The 24,086-nt window shown below is 42.1% G+C and overlaps 1 protein-coding gene across 2 annotated transcripts in view; it reads right to left on the bottom strand.

Moving 5' to 3' along the window:
• Positions 1-24,086, bottom strand: part of TASOR2 (transcription activation suppressor family member 2) — a 68,981-nt gene that overhangs the window by 18,149 nt on the left and 26,746 nt on the right. The window contains exons 12-18 of one of the 2 annotated variants that reach the window (XM_042944761.1): positions 23,416-23,519; positions 16,594-16,666; positions 16,432-16,494; positions 10,382-11,098; positions 7,024-7,266; positions 2,238-3,114; positions 168-597 (exon numbers count right to left, since the gene is read on the bottom strand). In XM_042944761.1, the coding sequence (XP_042800695.1) occupies positions 168-597; positions 2,238-3,114; positions 7,024-7,266; positions 10,382-11,098; positions 16,432-16,494; positions 16,594-16,666; positions 23,416-23,519 (2,507 nt within the window). The remainder of the gene's footprint in view (positions 1-167; positions 598-2,237; positions 3,115-7,023; positions 7,267-10,381; positions 11,099-16,431; positions 16,495-16,593; positions 16,667-23,415; positions 23,520-24,086) is intronic. The other variant, XM_042944762.1, reaches the window with a different exon arrangement.

The raw sequence follows: 24,086 nt of genomic DNA, 5'->3' as shown, positions 1-24,086 counted from the left end.
TGCAGACAATCTAGAGCGGTACTTATGGAAACTAAGTGCCTGGCTTATTAATCCTTTACGCAGACAATCCACTTTCCTAAAAGAAACCCACGGCACGTCTTGAATGTGATTTTACACATCGAGAGAAAAAAGAAATTTCTTCAAAAATGACGTCAGCACGTACTTACCTCATTATTACAAGAATAGATGAAATTCTGGCTCTCTGGGGTGTCTGGAAGACCCTCTCCTGCAAAAATCTCTTTCTGTTCGTTCTGCACCCAGAGCTCCAAGCCTCTCGTGGGTGGTGGTTTAATGAAGGGAAGCAAGGAGTCGGCGTCTGGGAAGGACACGTCGGCAGCAGGACCTCTGGGAGATTTGTTAGTCTCCAACAGAGGGTCCACAGGACACCTCTGCAAGCTGGAGGCCTCCTCAAGTTCGCTGAATTCCAACGATTCTAATGTGCTATTTATAGACACGTATTTTGCGGGGTTGCTGTGCTCCACCACTTTTCGGGATGACCGCATCACCTTGTTGTGACTGCTGTAAAACAGAGCCACCCACATATGAAGTAAAAGCTTCACTTCTTCCACATTATCAGGTAAGTCAGTGTTCCAGGGCCTGAGATTTTAAAGAAAAAACATGTAAAGAGTCATTGAAAATGGTGATTTTAGTGGACTGTCTTATCATAAGTGCCTTCATTTGCATCTTAGTTTTAAATTTGTTCATTTTTATTTTAAAATAGATGGATATGAAACAATAATATAAAAATGAAGTTGACTTAACAAGTGGTTATGACGGATCTGATCCACTCATTTTACAGAGGCAGAAAAGGGAACTGAAAATCGGAGATTTGAAAAGTGACTTCTTCAGATCACCAAACCCTTAAGCAGAACCATGACTGGAACAGAAGTCTCCAGACTCCCAGTCTAGAATTTCTCTTTTATACCACTCCAACTCCCTTTGGACACAATATACCTGTTATGTGAAGAATGGCTCCAGCAACTACCCCAATCCTCGTCTTGCTTTTGCTAAGTCTGGCCAACTCATTTCTATTTTTGTATTTCTCTTCTAATAGTTGGGAAAGTCTGGAGGTTAAAATATCTCTGTGGGCAAGTCAGCAGAACAACACTATTTTCAGATTATAGTTCCAGAAAATCTCCTGAAACCAAATGGGGAGAAAACACTTCTGGCCACTTGCCCGGCAGGATGATAGCAGAGAGCATCGGAGGGGCTACGGAGCTGGGCCTCTGTTACACAGGATTAGAGCTAAGAAACACCCCTCGTGAGTAGATGGGAACGTTAAGTATATGCTCCTAGGAATGTGAGCGTGTAACCGGAGGAAGGAAAGAAGTCTGATACAGGTTAGCTGCTTCCATGTGAAATATTCCATTCACAGGAAGCTGAATGTCATTTCATGTAGCTAATGGTCCCTGCTACTAGCAACGAGTACCACTTATTAGTACGGGTCAGTCACTGTGCAAAACCTTAATGTATGTAACAACCTGCTGGTAGCCATTGCTGACATTAAATACTTAAAAGCACTGCCCACGGACTGCCGACGCTCCCCTGGCACCACCTGGAAATTCGCCAGAAATGCAGACTCTCGGACCCCATCCCAAACAGACCAGAGTCAGAATCTGCACTCCTGAGACCCCTAGAAGCACTGTCCCAAAGAACAGGAACCCCCAGGTCCCAGAAGCTAGTTAGTAAGTTGGTAACTCGGGAGATTAAAACCCGGGTTCGTCTACGCTCCAAAGCCCATGCTTTCAGCTGCTCTGCTGTTACTGCCTTGATGCTTTGACCCCTTAGATTTACAGAACAACCCCATGTAAGACTGCTCACTCAGACCACCGGACCAACCTAAGAAGTTAGAAGTAATTCTTGAAACATTTCTTCTGGAATTCAGTCTCTAAGGCATTATTTCTGTATTTCACGATTTTACATTAAGATCTCATTGACATATTGTAAATTCAAAGGCCACAAAGGCTTATGTGGGAGCATCTCAAAATGGAAAGCTGTTCACAGGGCTAAAGTCAGCTTGCTAAAGGGCTCCATGTGACCACCGACAGTGGCAAAACCAGCCTCATTTTCTTAATTGGCAGTAAACACAACTGCCTGATATTATTCCTAAGTTACTGGAGTTACACACAGTACCCTTCTTTCCCTCTCCCCAGATTCTGGCACAGGTATCCCTTCCCTCGATGTTGATCTCCACACCAGAGTTACGTCCATTTTCATCACGTGTCACTCCCACTTACCCATGCAGCGCTCTTACTACGGTTTTCTCCAGCGGGTGGTTGGTGTACTTGCTGTCTAAGCCGAATACGTACTCTGTCTCACATTGGAACGTGACCTTGACGGAGCCGTCACAGCTGAGCACAGTGTGAGAGCACTGGAAGTCTCTCGGGTCGGAGGACACCACTTGGCTCCTGCACTTGGGTGGCGGGTCCTCAGACAGCTTCCGCAGGGGGGAGGTGCTCTGCTGATGTCGGAAGGGCATGACTTTCCCCACGGGGGTCCCTGCCTCGGGGCCTTTGGTGCCATTCTTGGCGAAGGCCGGGCCTGGGATTCCTCTCTGTTGCAGATGCTTCTTTGAATTTTCTGCAAGCAGCAGGGCATAGGAATGTTCCACGGCAACGAAAGTGCTTTGGCTTGCCTCGGAAGTTTCTAGTGTTTCCTCGGGAAGTGCTGGCGAGGCTTCCACAGGGGCCTTGCTGCCAGGAACCGAGCTCTCTTCCTCCTGGCTGACAGCGGAGTCTGACGGTGGAGGGCTCTTCCTCCCAGTGGAGGGTTTCGGGAACAGTCCACCTTTCTGATTTTTAACTCCTCTGTGATATTCATGGTCAGACGTACCGTGCAGAGAATGTTCTTTAGAAAGCAAAACATCATCTTGTGGCAGTTCAGAGGAGCAGGGAAAGTTTCTGGGCTCAGATGGCGGCGTGGCGGAAGTAGCAGCACTTAACGCTAGGTCAGCTAACATATTTAGGGCCTGGGAGTCACAGTTGACAATGGAGTTTTCAGGTAGATCTTTCTGAGCCACTGAGATGCTTTCCGCCCGAGCTGCATTTATGTCAACATCCTCTTGACCAACTGATGAGATTTCTGATTGAAGCTGTGAACCAGTTTCTCCTTTTGCTTCAGTATAAAAGAAAAAGACATACAACATTTGATTTCTATGTATTTTAATTCTCTGCTCTATCATTACCGCTTAGTGAAAATCAATGATTAAGTCAACATATTCAAGAAAAACCTCTGGATAGGTTACATAGATTATATATTAAAATTTCACTATCAGACAGGTTCCTTCCAACTATCAGTTCTATTATAACATATTTACCACAAGAACAAGTCTTAAGGAATGTGCATACTGATTTAAAAAGAAATCACCTTTCAGAAATGTATGTGCCAATCTACACACAAGGCATACTACTTAGCTGAGAAAACATGCAAAGAGGAAAAAGAACAAGAATAAACAAGAGAACAAGAGTCCTGCCCTCGGAGAGCTTACAATCTAGTGACTTTCTAAATTTGAAGTGTATATTATAGCATTTTAACATACTTTTAGGAATCATTTCCCTTAACAAGTGCTTTATTAGAAAAATCACTTAAATTCAAAATAGAGATGACTTTGTTTTTTTTAAATTTTTTAAATGTTTATTTATTTTTGAGAGACAGAGAGAGACAGAGCATGAGCAGGGGAGGGGCAAAGAGAGGGAGACACAGAATCCGAAGCAGGCTCCAGGCTCCGAGAAGTCAGCAGAGCCCGATACAGGGCTTGAACACATGGACTGCGAGATCATGACCTGAGCCGAAGTCAGATGCTTAACCGACTAAGTCACACAGGCGCCCCTTGAGATGACTTTTTTAAAAAAAGTGCTTATTTATTGATTTTGAGAGAGAGAGAAAGAGGGAGCGGGGGAGACAGAGCGTGCGAGTGGGGTAGAGGCAGAGAGAGAGAATCCCAAGGAAGCCCGGTGCTATCAGGGCAGAGCCTGACGCAGGGCTCAGTCAAATGAACTGTGAGATCATGACCTGAGCCAAAACCAAGAGTCGGACACTTAACCGACTGAGCCACCAGATGCCCCAAACTGGAGATGACTTTTAATCATATTGATGTTTAATTATAATAAGTAATGATATAAATAAAAAATCAGAAAAGTCATGAGTATTCACTCAAAATCACCAATTTTATCACCTTTTAAAACTTTAATTTCTACACTGAAAACATTCCCTCTGTCTGCATGTTTGCCTGATAATTCTTTCTGTAGATAATCACATCTAGCCATTCGCCTTTAACCAGAAAACTGACCTTCTCCAGTGGTTTATGTGTATTCACAGGGTATTAATTCAGCTTCCTTAAATGCGGTTGTCATGAAGGACAAAGTTCACGACAACACTAGGGAACGATTCCCTGCGGCAGGTGCATGGATAGGAAAACCATGCGTTTTTCTTTATAACAGCAGCAGGTCTGAAACGGATTACTGACCTGCCTGCAAAGGCCAATGGCTAATCCATTTTTTTAGTATATGTGCTGCCGAAGCAAGCACACTAATCCATTTTTTTAAAATGTTTTATTTATTTTTGAGAAAGTGGAAGGAGGGGACGGGCAGAGAAAGGGGAACAGAGGATATGAAGTGAGCTCTGTGCTGACAGCAGCGAGCCTGATGTGGGGCTTGAACTCATGAACTGTAAGATTATGACCGGAGCCAAAGTCGGATGCTCGACCGACTGAGCCACCCAGGTGCCCCATGACTAATCCATCTAAAAAAAAGAAAACTCTGGCCTGTGAGGTCATCAAACAGAATGAGAAGGGTTTGTGCATATGGCGGGAAGGATAAAAGTAACAACCACTGTCCATTTTTTAGGTAAAATAGCAAAACCCAAGGGATTCAGTAGAAGAAAATGACCCAAGGCAGAGAATTATCTCATTCGCCCCATGGATATACTAGAAACATGAACTCCATTTTGTGACCTGATATGTTTATTCGTACTAATTTCATCCTATCTTTGCTGGTATTATAGGATATCACTTATGAGTAAGGCCTAATATAAAAAACACTGCACCGAAAGAAAAAGGATCCAGTTTAACAAATATGTGTAGTCTCTGGTAAATCACTTAATTACTGACTTTGTTAGAGGTTCTCTATCAATTAAAAATAAACTACCGATCATGTCTTTTAAGAAATACAAATAAGACAACACCAAATAAAGTATATAAAAAATAAAGAGCTCAATAAATAAAAACTGTATTAAAAACTTATAAAAGGACACAAAGGCATTAGTTTCAGTAACAAAAATGAGCCTTCTTAAATTCTGATGCTTTAAGCAAAAGAAATGAAACTGATTAGTATAGGTGGTTAAGAAATACAAGAAAAACTAAGAGATTATTTAAAAGGTGGGAATCTTAAAATTTTACCGTGGAATGTGGCTGTACAATATATACAGACATTTGCAATGCAAATCAGCCTTTTTCTGAATACATGTTTTAAAAACTTTTCATTTCCTGGGCTCCCTTTTGTGCTAATACCCAGCTGCATTCCTCCCATTAGTCAACTGGTCTACAAATACCTGAGAGCCAGTTCGGTACAAATAATCCGAATGACACAGCTAAGCATACAAGGCATTTATACATGTGTCTACGCTCATAATGTTTACAAATTCATTGGAAAGACAAGACCAAGACACGTCAGATGATTAGAAAAAAGGATGAATTTGATTCCGCGGTGTTCTCAAAAACTCAAAAGGAAAGGAAAGGAAACAGAGCTCGCTTAAGATCAGAGCGGCAGGAAAGGTCTCACAGCGGAGGCAGGACCTGGCTGAGGTCTGGACTGGTACAGGGGAACGGCACACGAGCAGACGTCGGTGTGACCTGGGGGGAGCCTGGGGTACCTGGTGGGGCAGGGACATGACAAGAAACAGCAGGAGGGAAGCATAGAAGGGTGGGACACGGCCTTGCTATCAATGCCCAGGAGACAAGAAGAGCTTACGTGTGGCGTGTATGGGTGTCACAATGGCAACACTGGTGTTAGAATGATACGAAGAGCTTTTAAAGATCCTTCCCTCATTTAAAAGAAACCCCAAACCAAAACAACTCTTCAGTCATAAAATAACAGTATTACAGAAGTTAGGAAAAAACAAACTTATTCATAATCGATTCACCTCAAAAAAAACCGTATTTTCTGAAGTCCCACTGACTCTGAGGTTTTTTAAAAATCTAAAACTAGATGAGGGAGAATGCAGAATCAGGAAGGGTGACAGAGAACTGCCAGGAAAAAGGCATGAGGAATCAAGTCTGTGTTAAAGCAAGAGCACGACACACATGCTCCGGAACAGGACTCGGTACGGAGCGTGAAGGAACATCAGACTTTGCAGGGGGAAGCCGCACGCCACACGCAGAGATGGGAAAGCGGAGCAGGGGCGCGGGCGTGACGGGTGTTCGGTTCCAGAGGGAAGGCCTCCGAGGCCGATGGGGCCTTCTGGTAAGGAGGCCGCTTCCAGCAGCTGCAGATGTGGAACCAGCGCGGCTGGCCATGGGTTCACGGAAACTAAACTTCATTGTTCACTTAAAACTAGAAAAGTAAAACTGCTTTTAAAATTAACTTAATGCCTTTTAACACCAAAACCAGGTTTCTGGATTCCCGAGTATCTTGAACGATCTCTTTAGAATTCCCTTTGGACAAATAAACTTACAGGCTTCTACTTTTTGTAAGTGATTGCGGCCCAGAAAAATACAGCCACAGACTATGTGCCTGTGCATTTAGTTATTAAAAAGCTCCTTTCCACGTACACTCTTGCAGACGGTCACGCTGAGGCTTTGTGCAAACTAACAGGGAGGCTCTATTGTGTGAAGGCAAGAATCTGCACCTCACGGATGTGTTTACGACAGGAACCCAACCTACTTAGTCCTGTCGGTGTGGGAGCGAAGGGGGACAGCAGGAACGGTTGGTAAACCTCAACCGTTCTTAGATTATTCCAATACACTCTCTTGCAATCTCAGTTAGTCTGTATTGCGGTGTTTAAATTCACAGGAAGAGTATTTCTTACCAGGTTGTGGCTGCTTTTTGAGTCTGGGATTCTGATTGCCTCTTACTATATTTACCCTCTGTTTTTGTGGAGATTTCTTCACGGGTGGCTTAGCCCTTGGAACAGTTTTGACTGGAGAGTTCTCTTGTTTCCTTGCCCTTTTAGCACTCGTTGCCACTGGAACATCTTTAGAAATGGGAGCTTCTTGGTTTTTCCTATCCAATTTGGTTGTCTGTACAAACTGTGCAGTCAGCACTTCAGCACCTTATGTAGAAAACACACCGTGTTTTAAGGGGTAGGGGGCTCAGATACTTATCAGCAATAGCTTTTTCTTTGCTTTGGTTTTCGGAGAGGTAACTTTAGCAATAGGGAAGAAAATACAAACTTCAGGGTATTCTAATAAAGATTTTCTTTTAAACAAAGCAGAAGTCCAAAGCTCTCATATACAATGTAAAAATATGAACTTTCTAAGCGTCAGACTATAGCCCTGTCAGGTGAAGAAGAAAACTGCTAGAGTCCTAACTTTATAAAAACACGGCATGACTTTAAAAGAAAAAAAAAAAAACCTCCATAATCTTTCCTGACTGCTGTGGCAGGTAAGGCTCAAGACGGTGGTTCACAGCCACGGGGGATGGAGAATTTGTGGGAAAGCAACAGAGCCACCGCGAGGCGAGGTAGGTGAAACCGTAACCAGACTGCAGAGAAGAGACTAGACACACAGAGCCACCTTACAGATTTCACTGGACTGCTCCCAAATATCCACGTCTTAACATCACCGGAAAAATCGTCTTTTCAGAAAAGACAGAGGAAGGTCCACTGAAGAAGCCTTCGCCTGATTTAGTCTCCTACAAGTCTCTGACACTTGCTCCTCTCTCTTACAAAATGCTCAGCTTTGCTTCGCACACGGAAGGGAACAGCTACCAGTGGAGGCAAGTAAGGAGAAAACCTGAGGACCACTTGCTAACACAACAGAAAGTGTTTCAACCTTTGAAGAGTTAAACAAAAAAAAAAAGTTAATAAACGTTCCCTTTGAAAATGTCCCTTCCCACTGACTTTTCATACTTTCAGTTGTCAAACCAAAAAACTAGGCCCAAAAATACCAATAAAAATATCACGTGTTGTGTTGGCAGATATTTTAAAACTACATTATACAGAAAACACTACAGTTGATCCTTGAACGTTGGTTTGAATGGATTTTTTTCCAATAAATGTAAGTACACTACCGTGAATGTATTCTCTTCCTTATGACTTTAATAACTTTTTTCTAGCTTACGTGATTGTAAAAATATAGGGTATGATACATACAATGTACAAAGTACATGTCAATCAATGATTTGTGTTATCAGTAAGGCTTCTGGTCAGTGGGAGGCTATCAGTAGTTAAGTCTGGGGAATCAAAAGTTAGAGATTTTCTATTGCAGGGGGTGGGAGGTCAGTGCCCCTGATGCCTACATCGTTCGAAGGTCAACAGGAAACACAACACTGGTTTAAGAAATCATGATCGCTGTTAGTAAAATGTAGAAAAGAGACCAGTTTCATTTCATTCTCTTGGAGGTTAGAGAAAGGAGTGGCTTTTAAAAAAAACTTTCACAACTCTTGGTGTACGACGTCTCCCTGGGTCTAATGCTGTTCCTCCCTCCTAAACTATTGCAAGTAACAGAGCAACATACGGTTTTGTTTTTCTTTGAAGAATACTTTTCATTCTACTCTAGTTATTTTCTAAAATTTTTAGCACAAAGAAAGGCAAAATATAACTGAAGCAGGAAAACAGACTAAATTCAGACAAGAATAAGAGAGGACCAAGACCTGGGGGAGGTTCCGAGGACCTGCACAGGCAGGGAGACCCCGCACAACCCGGGTCCTGGGAGGGAAACAAACACGAAGCAAGGTGACCCTACAGGGGACTGCCCTGCTTCTCTGCCTCACTCAGTGCCACGTTTCTCAACCCTGTATGCACCACCCACTGGTGGGCTGTAAAATAAATTTAATGGGCTGCAATCAGGATCCTTTCTTAAAGGAAACAGAACAGAAAGAGTCAGATTGCATCACGCAGAGGCAGCGTAAATGTTTTTTGAAATTTGTTTCAGTCATGCATGAATTTGTGCGCGCCAGACTGTAATATAAAACATACTTCTTATAGTGGAGGAAAGTAAAAACATTTGAGAAACAGTGAATGTTGAATTGTAGATAATTTATTTAATACCTTGAAGTAAACTGGTTCATATATAGCAGAAACTCAACACGGCTGGCCTGGAATGTACTTGGGAGGAGCGGTGCAGCCGAATTTCGCTGTTTCCCACTGCGCTACTTCCCATCAGCCTCTGAATGTACATGTGAGCACACGCACCCCATCTCCCCAACTATACTAAGCCACAAATAACTATCTAGAATCCTGATGGTCTGCAGATCCTTGATGTTTTCCTCTTTAAGCACCGCAATTTCTAAACTCAAAACGCTACAGATGGGCTTAGCAAACGTTTTCTGAGACAGGCTGGCAGGACGTATTTCCAGCTTTGAAGGCCATACGGTCTAAGGCACAGCTGCCCACCTCTGCCGGGCACCGTGTGAAGTAGCCAGAGACGACAGGTAAACACCTGAGGGGTCCTCAGGTTTCCTAATGGGTCCCAGGGCATATGGTTGCCTACTTCTAAGCAAAATCCACTACATGTAATCTAGGATGACCCCGAGCCAAAATCACGTTGTCTGCTGTACTAGGCTCGGTAAAGTGCATTTGACTATACACTAACTGGCCTGAGACTCTGGTTCAATTTTCGGGGTCAACAAAGCCATTTGTAGAACTGTTCCAATATATGTGTCTCCAGGCCACTGGCCATTGTTTCAATAGGTTTACGTAGGATCCAGGTGACTATTTTTCAAACTCTGATACACACAAAGGAAGGGAAATTCTGGGCCAGACTGCTTCAGGTTCGGAAAATCCAGGCATTTCATTCTCTCTTTCTACATGTTCAGACTCTCAGCTACCACTTTTTGCTGCTACTGGTGAGCCTGAGTTTAGAAGATCCTCTTCTTCCACCCTTAATTGTCCGAGGACAGCTCAGAAACTAAATAATCATTGCCCAGAATGGTATGTGTGTAAGCGACTGAGTGACGGTTGAGCCATTTTACAAATGAAATGTAGTCTTTGGTGGGTGGGCTTTTGAAATGCCTTAGTTTTCCCCATTTCTTGATTTTCACCTGTTATCTAGATCAGTGCTTCTCAAACTTCAGCCCGTAGACAGTCACCCAGAGGGAAATGTTGGCATCTCTAACACACTTCTGCAACCGCCCAGCTCAGTGCACAACGATCAGACAGGAACAGTGTCAGAGAACCACAGTTACTTTTAACTGCGCAGTTAGTAATCCACAGAAATCGTGCTTACCTCTTTTTCTTTTCTGAGGAAACGGTCCTTTAACTAATTTGAGCGTCGTGGGACAGTCGGAACCCTTGCCCGCACTGGCAGCCCTCTTGGGGAAGGGACGGCACAAGTTCACCCGTTTACTCTGCACGGCGGGCGGCACGCTTGCCTTCCTCTTGGGCTGGACTCTCCGACCTAAGGCTGGGTTTAGCGAGATAACAGCTCCCTGCCTTGCTTTCGACATGTCTTCGGGATTCTTTTCGGTTTCAGTTTCTTTTCTTACTTCTGCCTCTGACTCCAAAAATTCAGGATCTGGAGTCATAACTAAAGAAAATCCCGCATCGCAAATCCCATCTGAGATACAAGGGGACTGAGGACGCTCTGCTAATAAATCTAACGCGGTAGACACTTCCAAAATGTACCCAGTAGGATCTGAAAAATAAGACTTCAGCTGAGTGAATGACTGTAAAGGGCACTTTTCTGCTGGAGGAGCCAAGTCAAAGCCATTGGACAGTTGGCCGAAGAACGCAGTCTCTTTAATTCCATCCTGAGAAGCAGCAGTCAATGAGGGACTTCTGTCCACCTTGTACAGTTCTTGGAAACTACGCTTTACTAACGTGTTTGGACAGATTCCCTCTTCAGTAAATGATTTCTTTGCTTCCAGAAGGGCACAATTAAGGGCAGGTAAAACAGGTGTTACCTTTGATGAGATGTCATCTTCAACTTTCAATTCTTTCAGCCCTAAAACATATATACATACATTAAAACCTGAAGTTCTTTTTTTTTACAAAAACATGCAGGAAGAAAATGCTTTAGATTATAAAATTATGGGATGGTTAAATATGAAAGTGTTTCAAATAGTAATCTAACTCACAATTAATAGAGCACCTCTGGGTACATTTAATGAATAGATCTCTCTCCATATATATGGAAACACACACACACACACACACCAAAAAAAAACATTCAAATGCAATCACTAGGTTAGAAGAAGGCAGACCCGCCTCCAGCTCCACTCCATCTGACTAGGACCCCAGCGTGTGCTCAAGTGCCATCATGGATTTGCTTTCCACACTTTTTAAAAAAAATGTTTATTTTGAAAGAGAGAGACACATAGCATGAGCACAGGGGGGTGGGGTGGGGGTGGGGGGGGAGAAAGAGAGAGAGAGAGAAAGAGAGAGAGAGAGAGACAGAATGAATCCCAAGCAGGCTCTATGCTGTCAGAGCAAGAGCCCGATGTGGGGCTTGATCCCATGAACTATGAGATCATGACCTGAGATGAAATCAAGAGTCAGAAGCTTAACCCACTGAGACACCCAGGCACCCCTGCGTTTACTTTTTAATGCTCATTTCCTGCTTTCAAAATAGGTCTTCTTTTATCTGCATCTTATTTAATTCATTCAAATTCTTTTAAGTTACAATGCAAACCAACTGACCTGCAGAAAGGAAGTAACCCCCCAAATCTCATGGTTAACTACTGGTGTTGATTTCTCCCCCTTCTTAGTCAAATGACATAAACTTTTTTAAAAAATTAAATAACTAAACCAACTACTCTTGTGTTCCACTCCCTCTTTGACTGAAATGCTAACTTTTCGGCAAGTCAGCCATCTATAGGAAAACAGTACTAGGGAAAAAAAGGGAAAAGGTCAGGTCACTAAGATGTGGGAAATAAAGTCCTAGAAAAGTTAGAGTTACATCCTTAAGAGTAACTCTTAAATAAAACCCCACAGATAATAAAAGCCTCTAGTGCTACTAAACTGAAGTACAAATCATACCACTCTTTTTAAAGAAAAAGTAACTGCAGAATTAAGAAAAGCCACGTTAGTCCTAGATGAATACATCTGCCCTTGAGCAAGTATTAGGAAATGGAAAAAGAATAGCAAATATGGATAAATAGGAAAATGTGGGTAGACATTAAAATAAAAATTCCCTTCAAGTGGTTCATCATATAAAAAGTAACAAGTGAAGGAAAAATATTAAAAAGTTGTGATATAGCACTAATATAGTTCACAACCATGTAGTATTTTTCTAGACAACTTCATTATTTCAAGAATGTAGAAAGGCAGAAACAGAAGGATTTGTAATAAACTATCATAAAATCTATGACGAGGAACTTTTAAAGTCTGCTAAGCAAAGTACCAATTTAAAACAATCAGAGTTCTGAGCTCCCGGATGTGCCTAAGTAGAAAATGTCTCAATGACCCAGCGGAGGATCTGAACGTGGTCACGTATCCTCACTGTTTCCTCACTTATGGGCCCTGTGCTGCTCAACTGTGAATGGTACACGCACCAGTGTTTCTCTGTTAAAGCTGAAGTACGTTTAAAAATAAGACTGGAAAACACACACACACACACACACACACACACACACACACACACACACACACATAAAAATAAGGCTGAAGCCCGAGTTATCACAGAAGAGTGAGGCAGTCTGGCTGGGGTAGGGGCTGGAAGGCAGCTCAGGAATCAGCTATTTGACCCTGGGCGAATTCAGGTCTCCTCTGAGCTGTCACCATAAGCAGTAAGGTAAGGGCTGCTGTCAGTCACACAGCATGATGCCTGACAGAGCAAAGGCCTGAAAAGTGCCAACACTTATTGCCATTATGTTCTCATAACCAGTATGTCTTGCTTTGGCCATCGTGATGCCCAACATAGTGCAGTTCTCTGCTTTCAGTGACTGAATACAATTTTTTTAAAACATATTTTGGGGCGCCTGGGTGGCTCAGTCGGTTGAGCATCCGACTTCGGCTCAGGTCATGATCTCACGGTCTGTGAGTTCGAGCCCCGTGTCGGGCTCTGTGCTGACATCTCAGAGCCTGGAGCCTGCTTCGTATTCCGTGTCTCCCTCTCTCTCTTCCCCTCCCCTGCTTATGCTCTGTCTCTGTCTCAAAAATAAAAAAAAAACATTAAAAAAAAAATAAAAAGAAATAAAGAAAACATATTTTTAATTTTTTTTTAAAGTTTATTTATTTTGAGAAGGAGGGGTGGGGGGGAAGGAGGGAAGGAGAAAGAGAATCCCAAGCAGGCTCCATGCTGTTAGCACAGAGCCTGATTCAGGGCTCAAACTCACAAAATGTGAGATCATGACATGAGCCAAAATCAAGAGTCAGATGCTTAACCGACTGAGCCACCCAGGCACCCCAGTAACTGAATACAGTTTTTAAAAATCAACTTTAAAAACATGTTTATATTGGTTGTAGTTTTATAAATGCTACATATAATTTTATGTTTAAAGATACACAGTGTGATTATAAGTTATGAGGGAAATATCCTCATATGACAAAAAGAAAGGACTCATTTACTTTCATTATTTGTTCAGCAAACTGCCCAGTGCGGATGCCTGATGTGGCTTGGTCCCATGACCCTAAGATCGTGACCTAAGTTGAAATCAAGAGTCAGATGCTTAGCTGACTGAGCCACCCAGGTGCCCCTATTTATTTTTAAGTTTTTTGGGTTTTTTTTGAGAGAGACAGAGCAAGTGGGGAGAGGGAGACAGAGAATCCCAAGCAGGCTCCATGCTGCCAGCACAGAGCCTGATGTGGGGCTTAAACCCACGAAACCATGAGATCATGACCTTAGCCAAAACCAAGAGTCAGACACTTCACCGACTGGGCCACCCAGGTGCCCCTACTTTTAAGTAACTTCTACCCAACGTGGGGCTCAAACTCACAACCCTGAGATCGAGAGTCTCACACTAATCCAACTGAGCCAGCCAGGTCCCCCAACATTTGTTACTTTTCAGATGCCTGGCACTAGTAGATGACAGGATACAATAAAATAAAGGCAGGCAATCCCTATCAAAATACCATCAGCATTCTGCACAGAGCTAGAACAAACAATCCTAACATTTGTATGGAACCAGAAAAGACCCCAAATAGCCAGAGCAATCTTGAAAAAGAAAACCAAAGGTAGAGGCATCACAATCCTGGACTTCAAGCGGTATTACAAAGCTGTAATCATTAAGACAGTATGGTACTGGCACAAAAAACAGACATTCAGATCAACGGAAAAGAATAGAGAGCCCAGAAATGGACCCATAAACATATGGCCAACTAATCTTTGACAAAGCAGGAAAGAGTATCCAATGGAATAAAGACTGTCTCTTCAGCAAATGGTGCTGGGAAAACTGGACAGCGACATGCATAAAAATGAATCTGGACCACTTTCTTACACCATACACAAAAATAAACTCAAAATGGATGAAAGACCTAAACGTAAGACAGAAAGCCATTAAAATTGTAGAGGAGAAAGCAGGCAAAAACCTCTTTGACCTCGGCTGCAGCAAATTCTTACTCAACACATCTCTGGAGGCAAGGGAAACAAAAGCAAAAATGAACTACTGGGACCTCATCAAATAAAAAGCTGCACAGCGAAGGAAACAATCAGCAAAACTAAAAGGCAACCGACAGAATGGGAGAAGATATTTGCAAATGACATATCAGATAAAGGGTTAGTATCTAAAATCTAAAAATAACTTACCAAACTCAACCCCCAAAAAACAAATAATCCAGTGAAGAAATGGGCAAAAGACATGAATAGACACTTCTCCAAAGCAGACATCCAGATGGCTAACAGGCACATGAAAAAATGCTCAACATCACTCATCGTCAGGGAAATTAAAGTCAAAACCACAATGAGATATCACCTTACACCTGTCAGAATGGCTAACATTAACAACTCAGGCAATGACAGAGGTTGGCAAGGATGTGGAGAAAGAGGATCTCTTTGGCACTGCTGGTGGGAATGCAAACTGGTACAGCCACTCTGGAGAACAGTATGGAGGTTCCTCAAAAAATTAAAAATAGAACCACTCCACGACGCAGAAACTGCACTACTAGGTATTTATCCAAGGGATACAAGTGTGCTGTTTCAAAGGGGCACAATGTTTAGAGCAGTACTATCAACAACAGTCTAAGTATGGAAAGAGCCCAAATGTCCATCGATGGATGAATGAATAAAGATGATGTGGTACATACATACAATGGAGTATTACTTGGCAATCAAAAAGAATGAAATCTTGCCATTTACAACTACGTGGAAGGAACCAGAGGGTATTATGCTAAGTGAAATTAGAGAAAGACAAATATCATATGACTTCACTCATATGAGGAATTGAAGATATAAAACAGGTCAACATAAGGGAAGGGAAGCAAAAATAATACGAAAGCAGGGAGGGGGACAAAACAGAAGAGACTCTTAAAATATAGATAGAGAACAAAGAGGGTTGCTGGAGGGGGTATGCGAGGGGGGATGGGCTACATGGGTAAGAGGCATTAAGGAATCTACTCCTGAAATCACTGTTGTACTACATGCCAACTAACTTGGATGTAAATTAAAAAATAAATAAAAAAAAAATAAAGAAAGGCAGGCATTAAACAATTATGTGAAGAAATACTGAAATGGTACCGCTCCTAAGCCAGAAGTCCTCACTGAGGGGACAGTGGTGACAAGAATCAGTAACGGGCCATTAAGCGGACACCGGACAGACCTGAGTGACAGGCTCAGGCGGGGCTTCTCCTGATTTTATTCCTCCTCTCTCCCACCCAAGAGCCTCTTTAGATTTTGTTTCCTAATCGTCCTCTGAAATTTTAATACTGCGAATACACTGTACGTCTATTTACGTACCGTAAATATTAATTTTTTTGCCCCCACAAGCCAACTCTTGGTCCTTATAGGGGTCAACTTCACCTGACAAAGGGGAAGGAAATAAGCAGTCCTCACAGAGAAAGCCACGTCTGTGAAGGCCCTGAGTCCTGTTTACCAGGCAGACGACGGGGACAGTGTCTCCCAGCTAGTGCTGTGTGCTGACACAGGAGCGCGGCTGGGGCATGCTGAATTTGAGGGACACCTGAGACGTCTCAGTGGAACTGTCAATAGGCAGGTGACTATGTGCACGTGAAGCTCAGAGGAAAGAAGTGTGCTAAGCCGATAGCGGGGATCACCCGGGGAGCTGGAAGAAGTGTTATTTAAGAGGAGCAAGCAGTTACCAGGGTCTAGTGCAGCTGAAGGGTTAACGTGAGGACAGACCAACGCCACACAGACGCTGCGAACGGAAGTCACTGTGCCCTTACCTGCTGGAGGGGACGAAGGGAATAAGTGTAACCCGTGGAGGCACACCTGCTCATCTGCAAAATCTGCACAGGATGAAAATCGTAAGAAAAGTTAAGGCTGCTGATCTTATAAAACAAAAGTAAACACACTGAAAAGTAGTTTTTTAAAAAAGCTGTCCTTACTTGTTTCTGACATTAAGGCTGATGAGGTAAGTAAAATGAAAAACCCCCGATCTTCTAAGCATTTGACGATCGCCTTAAACATTTAAAAAAAAAAAAAAAAAAAAAGGTGAAAAAAGATTCAGTTCCTTTCTCCTTCTCCCTCTACCACACTCTGCAGTGAATTTTGAGTTCATGAAAAGTATATATTAAAAACAATTCTTGAAACGTTAACATTTGTGAGAATCAGGAGAATTTTGTCCCAGGTACTAGAAACCACGAGTTCCTTCGTGCCCAAGTAATCTTGGCCCTGTTAGGGCCATTTATAGTAACCAGAACATCGAGGTTAGTTTCAGGACAGTGTTCACCTATTATAAAAAATCAATTAGAAAAAACATTTCAGTTTTTCACTGAGATGCTTCACAGCTGATCCTGCTGCCTCAGTAGCCAGGTGTAAACTAAACTATTCAGCCACTACAAATTCGAGGTGACTCCGACCTGTGATTAACATCCTAAGCTCATGTTTACCCCCAAAATATCACATGATCCTGGAACTTGAAAGACCAGAAGATACCATCCAATAAAACAATTCTTTCCACGGCATCCTAAGGGACAGAAAATAAGAGAAAAGAACATAATCCGGTCCTGTGATGAGAGACGCAGATGAAGATAAATTCTTCCTCTCGTTTCTCTTTACCACCATCTTTAGTGGCATCTTGAGCTCGAGGGAGGGAAAAAACTTGAAATTTCAATGTTGACAGTAACTCTGGGAATTCTGCCCCTAGACAGTGAGGGAAGTTATCTAAAAGCCATCATTCTGAATCATAAAGATAACACCTTTTCTCTTCCATTAGTCTCCATTTCAAAAGCTTATATACCTATAACAAAGGTAAAATCCAATGTTTACTGTATGCAGTAAATGTTTTTTCACTAAACCTAAACAGAATATACCATTTTATAGAAGTGATAAAACATCCTACTTCAAAGACTGACAGCTCATAAGCGTACAAATATGGTAAACTTATAAACTGGTAACAATTCAAATATGAAAACAAGACCACTAATTATCACAAAAGAAATAAGTTCTGACAGTGAGTTCATCACAGGAACAATCGCTGCACACGCTTCCATGACAGCCCTTGTGCATTTGATAGTTTCTGTTTTCGTCGCCTCCAGTCTTACAAATTCTTTGATGGCAGGGACTACTTTGTATTTGTGCTTCTGGCACACAGTAGGGACTCGAGAAAGAATTATGGGATAAATATACCAGTAGTTATATAAACCTACAGCTTTCATATCTAGTAAGTTGCAAACGTGTATCAATCTTGTTTCATTTTCTACTGCTGTAAAAAGTGAAAGCAACAACAGCCTTTACATCATTCTGCATTTTAGTTTTGCAACATAGATGAGAAGTAAAACCTCTCCATCTACTGAAAACCAGGAATTTCTATCTTCCAAGAAATGGGCAAATGCAACAGAAATATATACCTTGTTATTTTCTCAAATTATGTACTGAAAGGGCTGAAGTTCCTTATTTTAACCTTTGTGGGAAGAAATCACAGAATTTTTTCCATATCTACTAGACTCTTCCATTTACCTACAGAAAAATACAGCCATACAAGTCCTTAACACCCTTTTATTTTTTTTTAAATGTTTATTTTGAGAGAGAGAGAGAGGGAGCATGTGCATGAGCAGGGGAGGGCCGGAGAGACAGGGAGGGACAGAGATTCCCAAGCAGGCTCCGTGATGTCAGCACGTGGGGCTCCATCTCACAAACCATGAGATCATGACCTGAGTTGAAATCAAGAGTTGGACATTTAACTGACTGAGTAACCCCCAACACCCTTTTAAAAAGAGACCCTGGTCTGTACTGTTCTTGAAATTCAGTGTTGTAGGTAGAAGCCCACATACGCTTTATTCAAGGGACACTCATTGCTTGTCCTCTACACGCCAGGCATGGGCACTAAGGCGTCAAAGATACTTAAGATATGATAACTACCCTCAAGGAACTCAATGTCTAGGTGGGGAGACTGACACGTAAAAAATATTCATGACACAATCAGGCAAGAAAAAAAAGCACGGGAGGTAGATGCTAAATGAAATAAGTCAGTCAGAGAAAGACACAGACCGTATGATTTCACTCACGTGGAATTTAAGAAACAAAACAAGCAAAGGGAAAGAGAGACAAACCAAGAGACACTCTTAACTACAGAGAACGCGCTGCTGCTTACCCGAGGGGAGGGTGGGGAGACGGGGGGACGAGGTGATGGGGGATGAAGGAGGCGCTCGTGACGAGCACTGGGTGATGTACGCAAGTGTTGAATCCCTATGTTGTACACCTGCAACCAACATCACGCTGTATGCTAACTGCTGGAATTAAAATAAAAACTTCAGAAGAGAAAAGACACGGACACGGAGGAGGAAGGACCTCACGTGACGTGTGGCTCGGGCACCGAGTCTCCGGTACTTCTGACACCACTCACGCTCACAAGCAGTTGCTTCGCTAATGCATTCTCTCAAAAGCTCTGTGGCCTCTCTTCCTCTCGATTTCCAAATGCAAACTGGGTCACGCTGCTTCGAAACAACACAGCCCCCGCGCCACAGCGGACAGTCTGCGTCCACCCACTCGGCATCCGGTGCCGCAGCCGGTCCTGCCGGGCTGAGGAGCACTGCCGGACCCTGGGCGGGACTGACCCGGACCCGGTTCTGGAAGGCGGGCTCGGGACGGCCTGAGCTAGCCAGGGCACTCCGTGCCCTTTCAGTCTGCGCGGGGTGTGCAGACGACCGACTGGCCTGCGGAAACTGAAGTGAAGGTTAGGAGGAGGCTTCCCTCCCTGGACGCGCAAAGGAAGCAGGGAGCGCCGCGTGGCAGCCTCGGGACAAAACTACTGTGCAGGGGAGGGCGAGGTGAAACGGAGAGTCCTGGGCAAACGGTACTTGAACCCGCCCCTCAGCTGGAACTGAAAAGTAAGCCTGTTAAACCCTTTTACTGCTTAAGCCAGTTTGGGTTTCCGTTACAGGTAACTCAAAGTATCTTAACTGACCGGCCCGAAGACCCCTTACGTTCACAGCTCCTACACGTGTCCTATTTTAACTTCTCGATCCCTTGCTATCTACTACGGGGATAGTCCAGCAGGCCGCTAACCGGCTCAGTGTTTGCTCACTGTCTTACCTTTAACACCAGCGCCTTTGGGATGTTTAGGACTTACTATACTAACACAGTCGGCATCCTCCTTCCTCACACTGAGGAACCCTGGTTAACAAAAAGGGAGAGAAGTCTTTTTTTTTTTTTTTTTTTTTAATTCTCAAGTTACTTAACACACAGTGTAGTCCTGGCTTCAGGAACAGAATCCAGTGATTCATCACTTGCACAGGACACCCAGTGCTCATCCCAACAAGGGCCCTCCTGAATGCCCGTCACCAATGGGCACCCCCACAACCCATCAACCCTCAGTTTGTTTTCTGTATTTGAGTCTCTTATGGTTTGCCTCCCCCTCTGTTTTCATCTTATTTCTCCTATCCTTCCCCTGCGACCATCTGTTAAATTTCTCAAATTCCACATATATTTCATTCTTTCTCATCACTACTATTCCATTATATACATATATACCATATCTTCGTAACCCATTCATCAGTGGATGGACATCTGGGTTCTTTCCATAATTTGACTATTGTTGACAGCACTGCTTTAAACATCGGGGGGCATGTGACCCTTCGAATCATCACTCGTATCCTTTGGATAAGTTCCTAGAAGTGCAACTGCAGAGTCATAGGGTAATTTCGTATTTAGTTTTTTGAGGAACCTCCATACTTTCTTCCAGAGTGGCTGCACCAGTTTGCATTCCCACCAGCAGTGCAAGAGGGTGCCCCTTTCTCCACATCCTCGCCAACATCAGAGTTTCCAGAGTTGTTAATTTTAGCCATTCTGACTGATAAGGTGGTATCTCAGTGTGGTTTTGATTTGTGTTTCCCTGATGATGAGTGATGCTGAGCATCTTTTCACGTGTCAGTTTGCCATCTGGAGGTCTTCTTTGGAAAAGTGGCTTTTCATGTCTTCTGCCCATTTCTTCACTGGATTATTGGTTTTTCGGATGTTGAGTTTGATAAGTTTTTTTTTTTTTTTAACGTATAAGTTCTTTATAGATTTTGGATACTAACCCTTTATCTGATATGTCATTTGCAAATATCTTCTCCCATTCTATCGGTTGCCTTTTAGTTTTGCTGACTGTTTCCTTCGCTGTGTGGAAGCTTCTTTTTTTATCTTGATGAAATCCCAATAATTCATTTTTGCTTTTACTTCCCTTGCCTTCGGAGACATGTCAAGTAAGAAGTTGCTGTGGCCAAGTTCAAAGCGGTTGTTGCCTGTTTTCTCCTTAGGATTTTGATGGTTTCTTGTCTTATATTTAGGTCTTTCATCCATTTTGAATTTATTTTTGTGTACAGTGTAAAAAAGTGGTCCAGTTTCATTCTTCTGCATGTTGCTGTTTAGTTCTCCCAGCACCATTTGCTAAAGAGACATGTTTCCATTGGATACTCTTTCCTGCTTTGTTGAACATTAGCTGGCCATATGTTTGTGGGTCCATTTCTGGGTTCTCCATTCTATTCCATTGATCTATATATCTGTTTTTGTGCCAATACCATACTGTCTTGATTATGGCTTTGTAATACAGCTTGAAGTCAGGATTGTGATGCTTCCAGCTTTGACTTTTTTTTTTTTCCCCCAATATTACTTTGGCTATTCATGGTCTCTGTGGTTCCATACAAATTAGAGGTTTGTTTGTTCTGTTCTGTGAAGAATGCTGGTGCTATTTTGATTGGGATTGCATTGAATGTGTAGACTGCTTTGGGTAGTATCAACATTTTAACAATATTTGTTCTTCCATCCATGAGCACGGAATGTTTTTCCATTTCTTTGTGTCATCTTCAATTTCCTTCAAAAGCTTCCTAAAGTTTTCAGTGTATAGGTCTTTTACCTCTTTGGTTAGGTTTATTCTGAGGTATTTTATGGTTTTTGATGCAACTATAGATGGGATCAATTCCCTGATATCTTTCTGTTGCCCTCATTATTGGTGTATAGAAATGCGACTGATTTCTGTACATTGATTTTATATCCTGTGACTTTGTTGAATTCCTGTATTAGCTCTAGCAGTTTTTTGGTAGAATTTTTTGGGTTTTCCATGTAGAGTATAATGTCATCAGCAAAGAGTGAAAGTTTGACGACTTCTTTACCAATTTGGATGTATTTTATTTCATTTTGTTGCCTGATTGCTGAGGCTAGGACTTCCAACACTGTTGCACAACAGTGGTGGGAGTGGACATCCCTGTTGTGTTCCTGATCTCAGGAGGAAAGCCCTCTCTCATTTTTTCCCCATTGAGGATGATATTAGCTGTGGGCCTTTCATATATGGCTTTTATGATGTTCAGGTATGTTCCTTCTATCCCAACTTTTCTTGAGAAAAACTCTTGAGAGTTTTTATTAAGAAAGGATGCTGTATTTTGTCAAATGCTTTTTCTGCATCTCGTGACAGCAGCATATGGTTCTTTTCCTTTCTTCTATTAATGTGATGTATCACGTTAATTGATTGATTTGTGAATAATGAACCAGCCCTGCAGCCCAGGAATAAATCCCATTTGATCATGGTGAATAATTCTTTTAATATACTGCTGAATTCAATTTGCTAGTATCTTGTTGAGAATTTCTGCATCCATGTTCATTAGTGATATTGGCCTGTAATTCTCCTCTTTAGTGGGGTCTTTGTCTGGTTTGGGAATCAAGGTAATGCTGACTTTATAGAATGAGTCTGGAAGCTTTCCTTCCATTTCTATTTTTTGGAATAGTTTCAGAAGAATAGGTATTAACTCTGCTTTAAATGTCTGGTAGAATTCCCCTGGGATGCTATCTGGCCTAGGACTCTTACTTGTTGGGAGATTTTTGATAACTGCTTCAATTTCTTTGCCGGTTATAGATCTGTTCAAATTTTTTATTTCTTCCTGTTTGAGTTTTGGTAGTGTGGGAGTGTCTAGGTATTTGTCCATTTCTTCCAGATTGTCCAGTTTGTTGGCATATAGTTTTTCATAGTACTCTCTAATAAGTGTTCATATTTCTGTGGTGTTTGTTGGTTGTGATCTCTAAAACGGAGAGAAGCCTTTAGGGCGCCTGGGTGGCTCAGTTGGTTAAGCGTCCAACTTCGGCTCAGGTCATGATCTCGTGGTTTATAAGTTCGAGCCCCATGTAGGGCTCTGTGGTGACAGCTGAAAGCCTGGAGCCTGCTTCGGATTTTGTGTCTCCCCCTCTCTCTACCTCTCCCATGCTCATGTTCTGTCTCTCTCTTTCAATAATAAATAAATGTTTACAAAAATTTTTTTAATAAAATAAAATAAAATGGAGAGAAGTCTTCAGATTGTTATATGCTTCTCATTAGTGTCTTACTTTCTACAATATGGAAACAGTAGGGGCACTAGCTTTTGATTTTTTTTCCCTCATATAGCTATAGATCAACACACATCACTTGTAAAGAAGTATCTCACAAGTGGTCCTTTGATTAATTCAGACACCCTAGGGATCTACTCAATTCTTCTGTCATAAAACAAAAACAACAACAAAAAAGGATTTGGGAAAAACTGTTCTATTATTTTTAAAATCAGGAGTATAAACAGACTAACGAGACACGAGAGTTCACCGAGGCACAAAAAGGGATGAAGATGTTAGTCGATAAATATTAAGTGATGAAAATCCTTTCAGCAAACTAAAATGATTCACTCTAGGCACAGCCAACTAATAATTAGCTATCGATTTCTTAATGCAAGGCAAAAATAGTAATTAAATTTTAAACTGATGAACCTTACCAGTTGCTTATTTTTAATGTATTCTATTAGCTTATCTATTTTTTCCCCTTGTTTGTTTGACAGTTCCACCTCATACATCCTGAAGCACATATCTTGGCAACAGACTGTGGAGAAAAATCAGAAAAACAGGACAATTTTTTAAAATGCCATTATGCCTTTTAGTAACCAATTTATCCATTTTAGATGTTGAAAAGATGAAAGAAGAGCTAGGAATACTCTTAAAAAAACATTCATCATTCAATGGTCTTTGTTACAAAACTCCTTAATAAGAAGTTACTGTATAAAGCATTTGGAAACAACGCTTTCATTAACATTGACTCTACTACAGTATTTGACAAGACCAAAAAGAATACTATACAAATAATATAAACATCAATGTTCCATGAATCAATCTAAATGACCAGGAAATTTCCTTCTTGTGTTTTCTGCTGTTTTTCTTCAGTTAGAAGTACATAAATAAGTAAAAACCACCACCGCAAAACCTCTGTTCTCCTTGAAAGGCATTGTCATGTGGTTCCAACTATTTGTAAGCATCTTTCTGCTTAACGCCCTCAGTGTTCCATAGTAAATCTAGTCTTTGCCACCTTAGATAAACTACCTTTCACAGTTTCTAGTTGGCTTCCAAGGAACTCAATCACATAGCAACCCTACAACTTTCATGAAAGGCCCTT

This window comes from Panthera leo, chromosome B4 (genome assembly GCF_018350215.1).
Source record: "Panthera leo isolate Ple1 chromosome B4, P.leo_Ple1_pat1.1, whole genome shotgun sequence".
Lineage (NCBI taxonomy): Eukaryota > Metazoa > Chordata > Mammalia > Carnivora > Felidae > Panthera > Panthera leo.
Note: the sequence above shows the minus strand (reverse complement) of the source record. Positions and strands in the feature narration are given on the sequence as shown.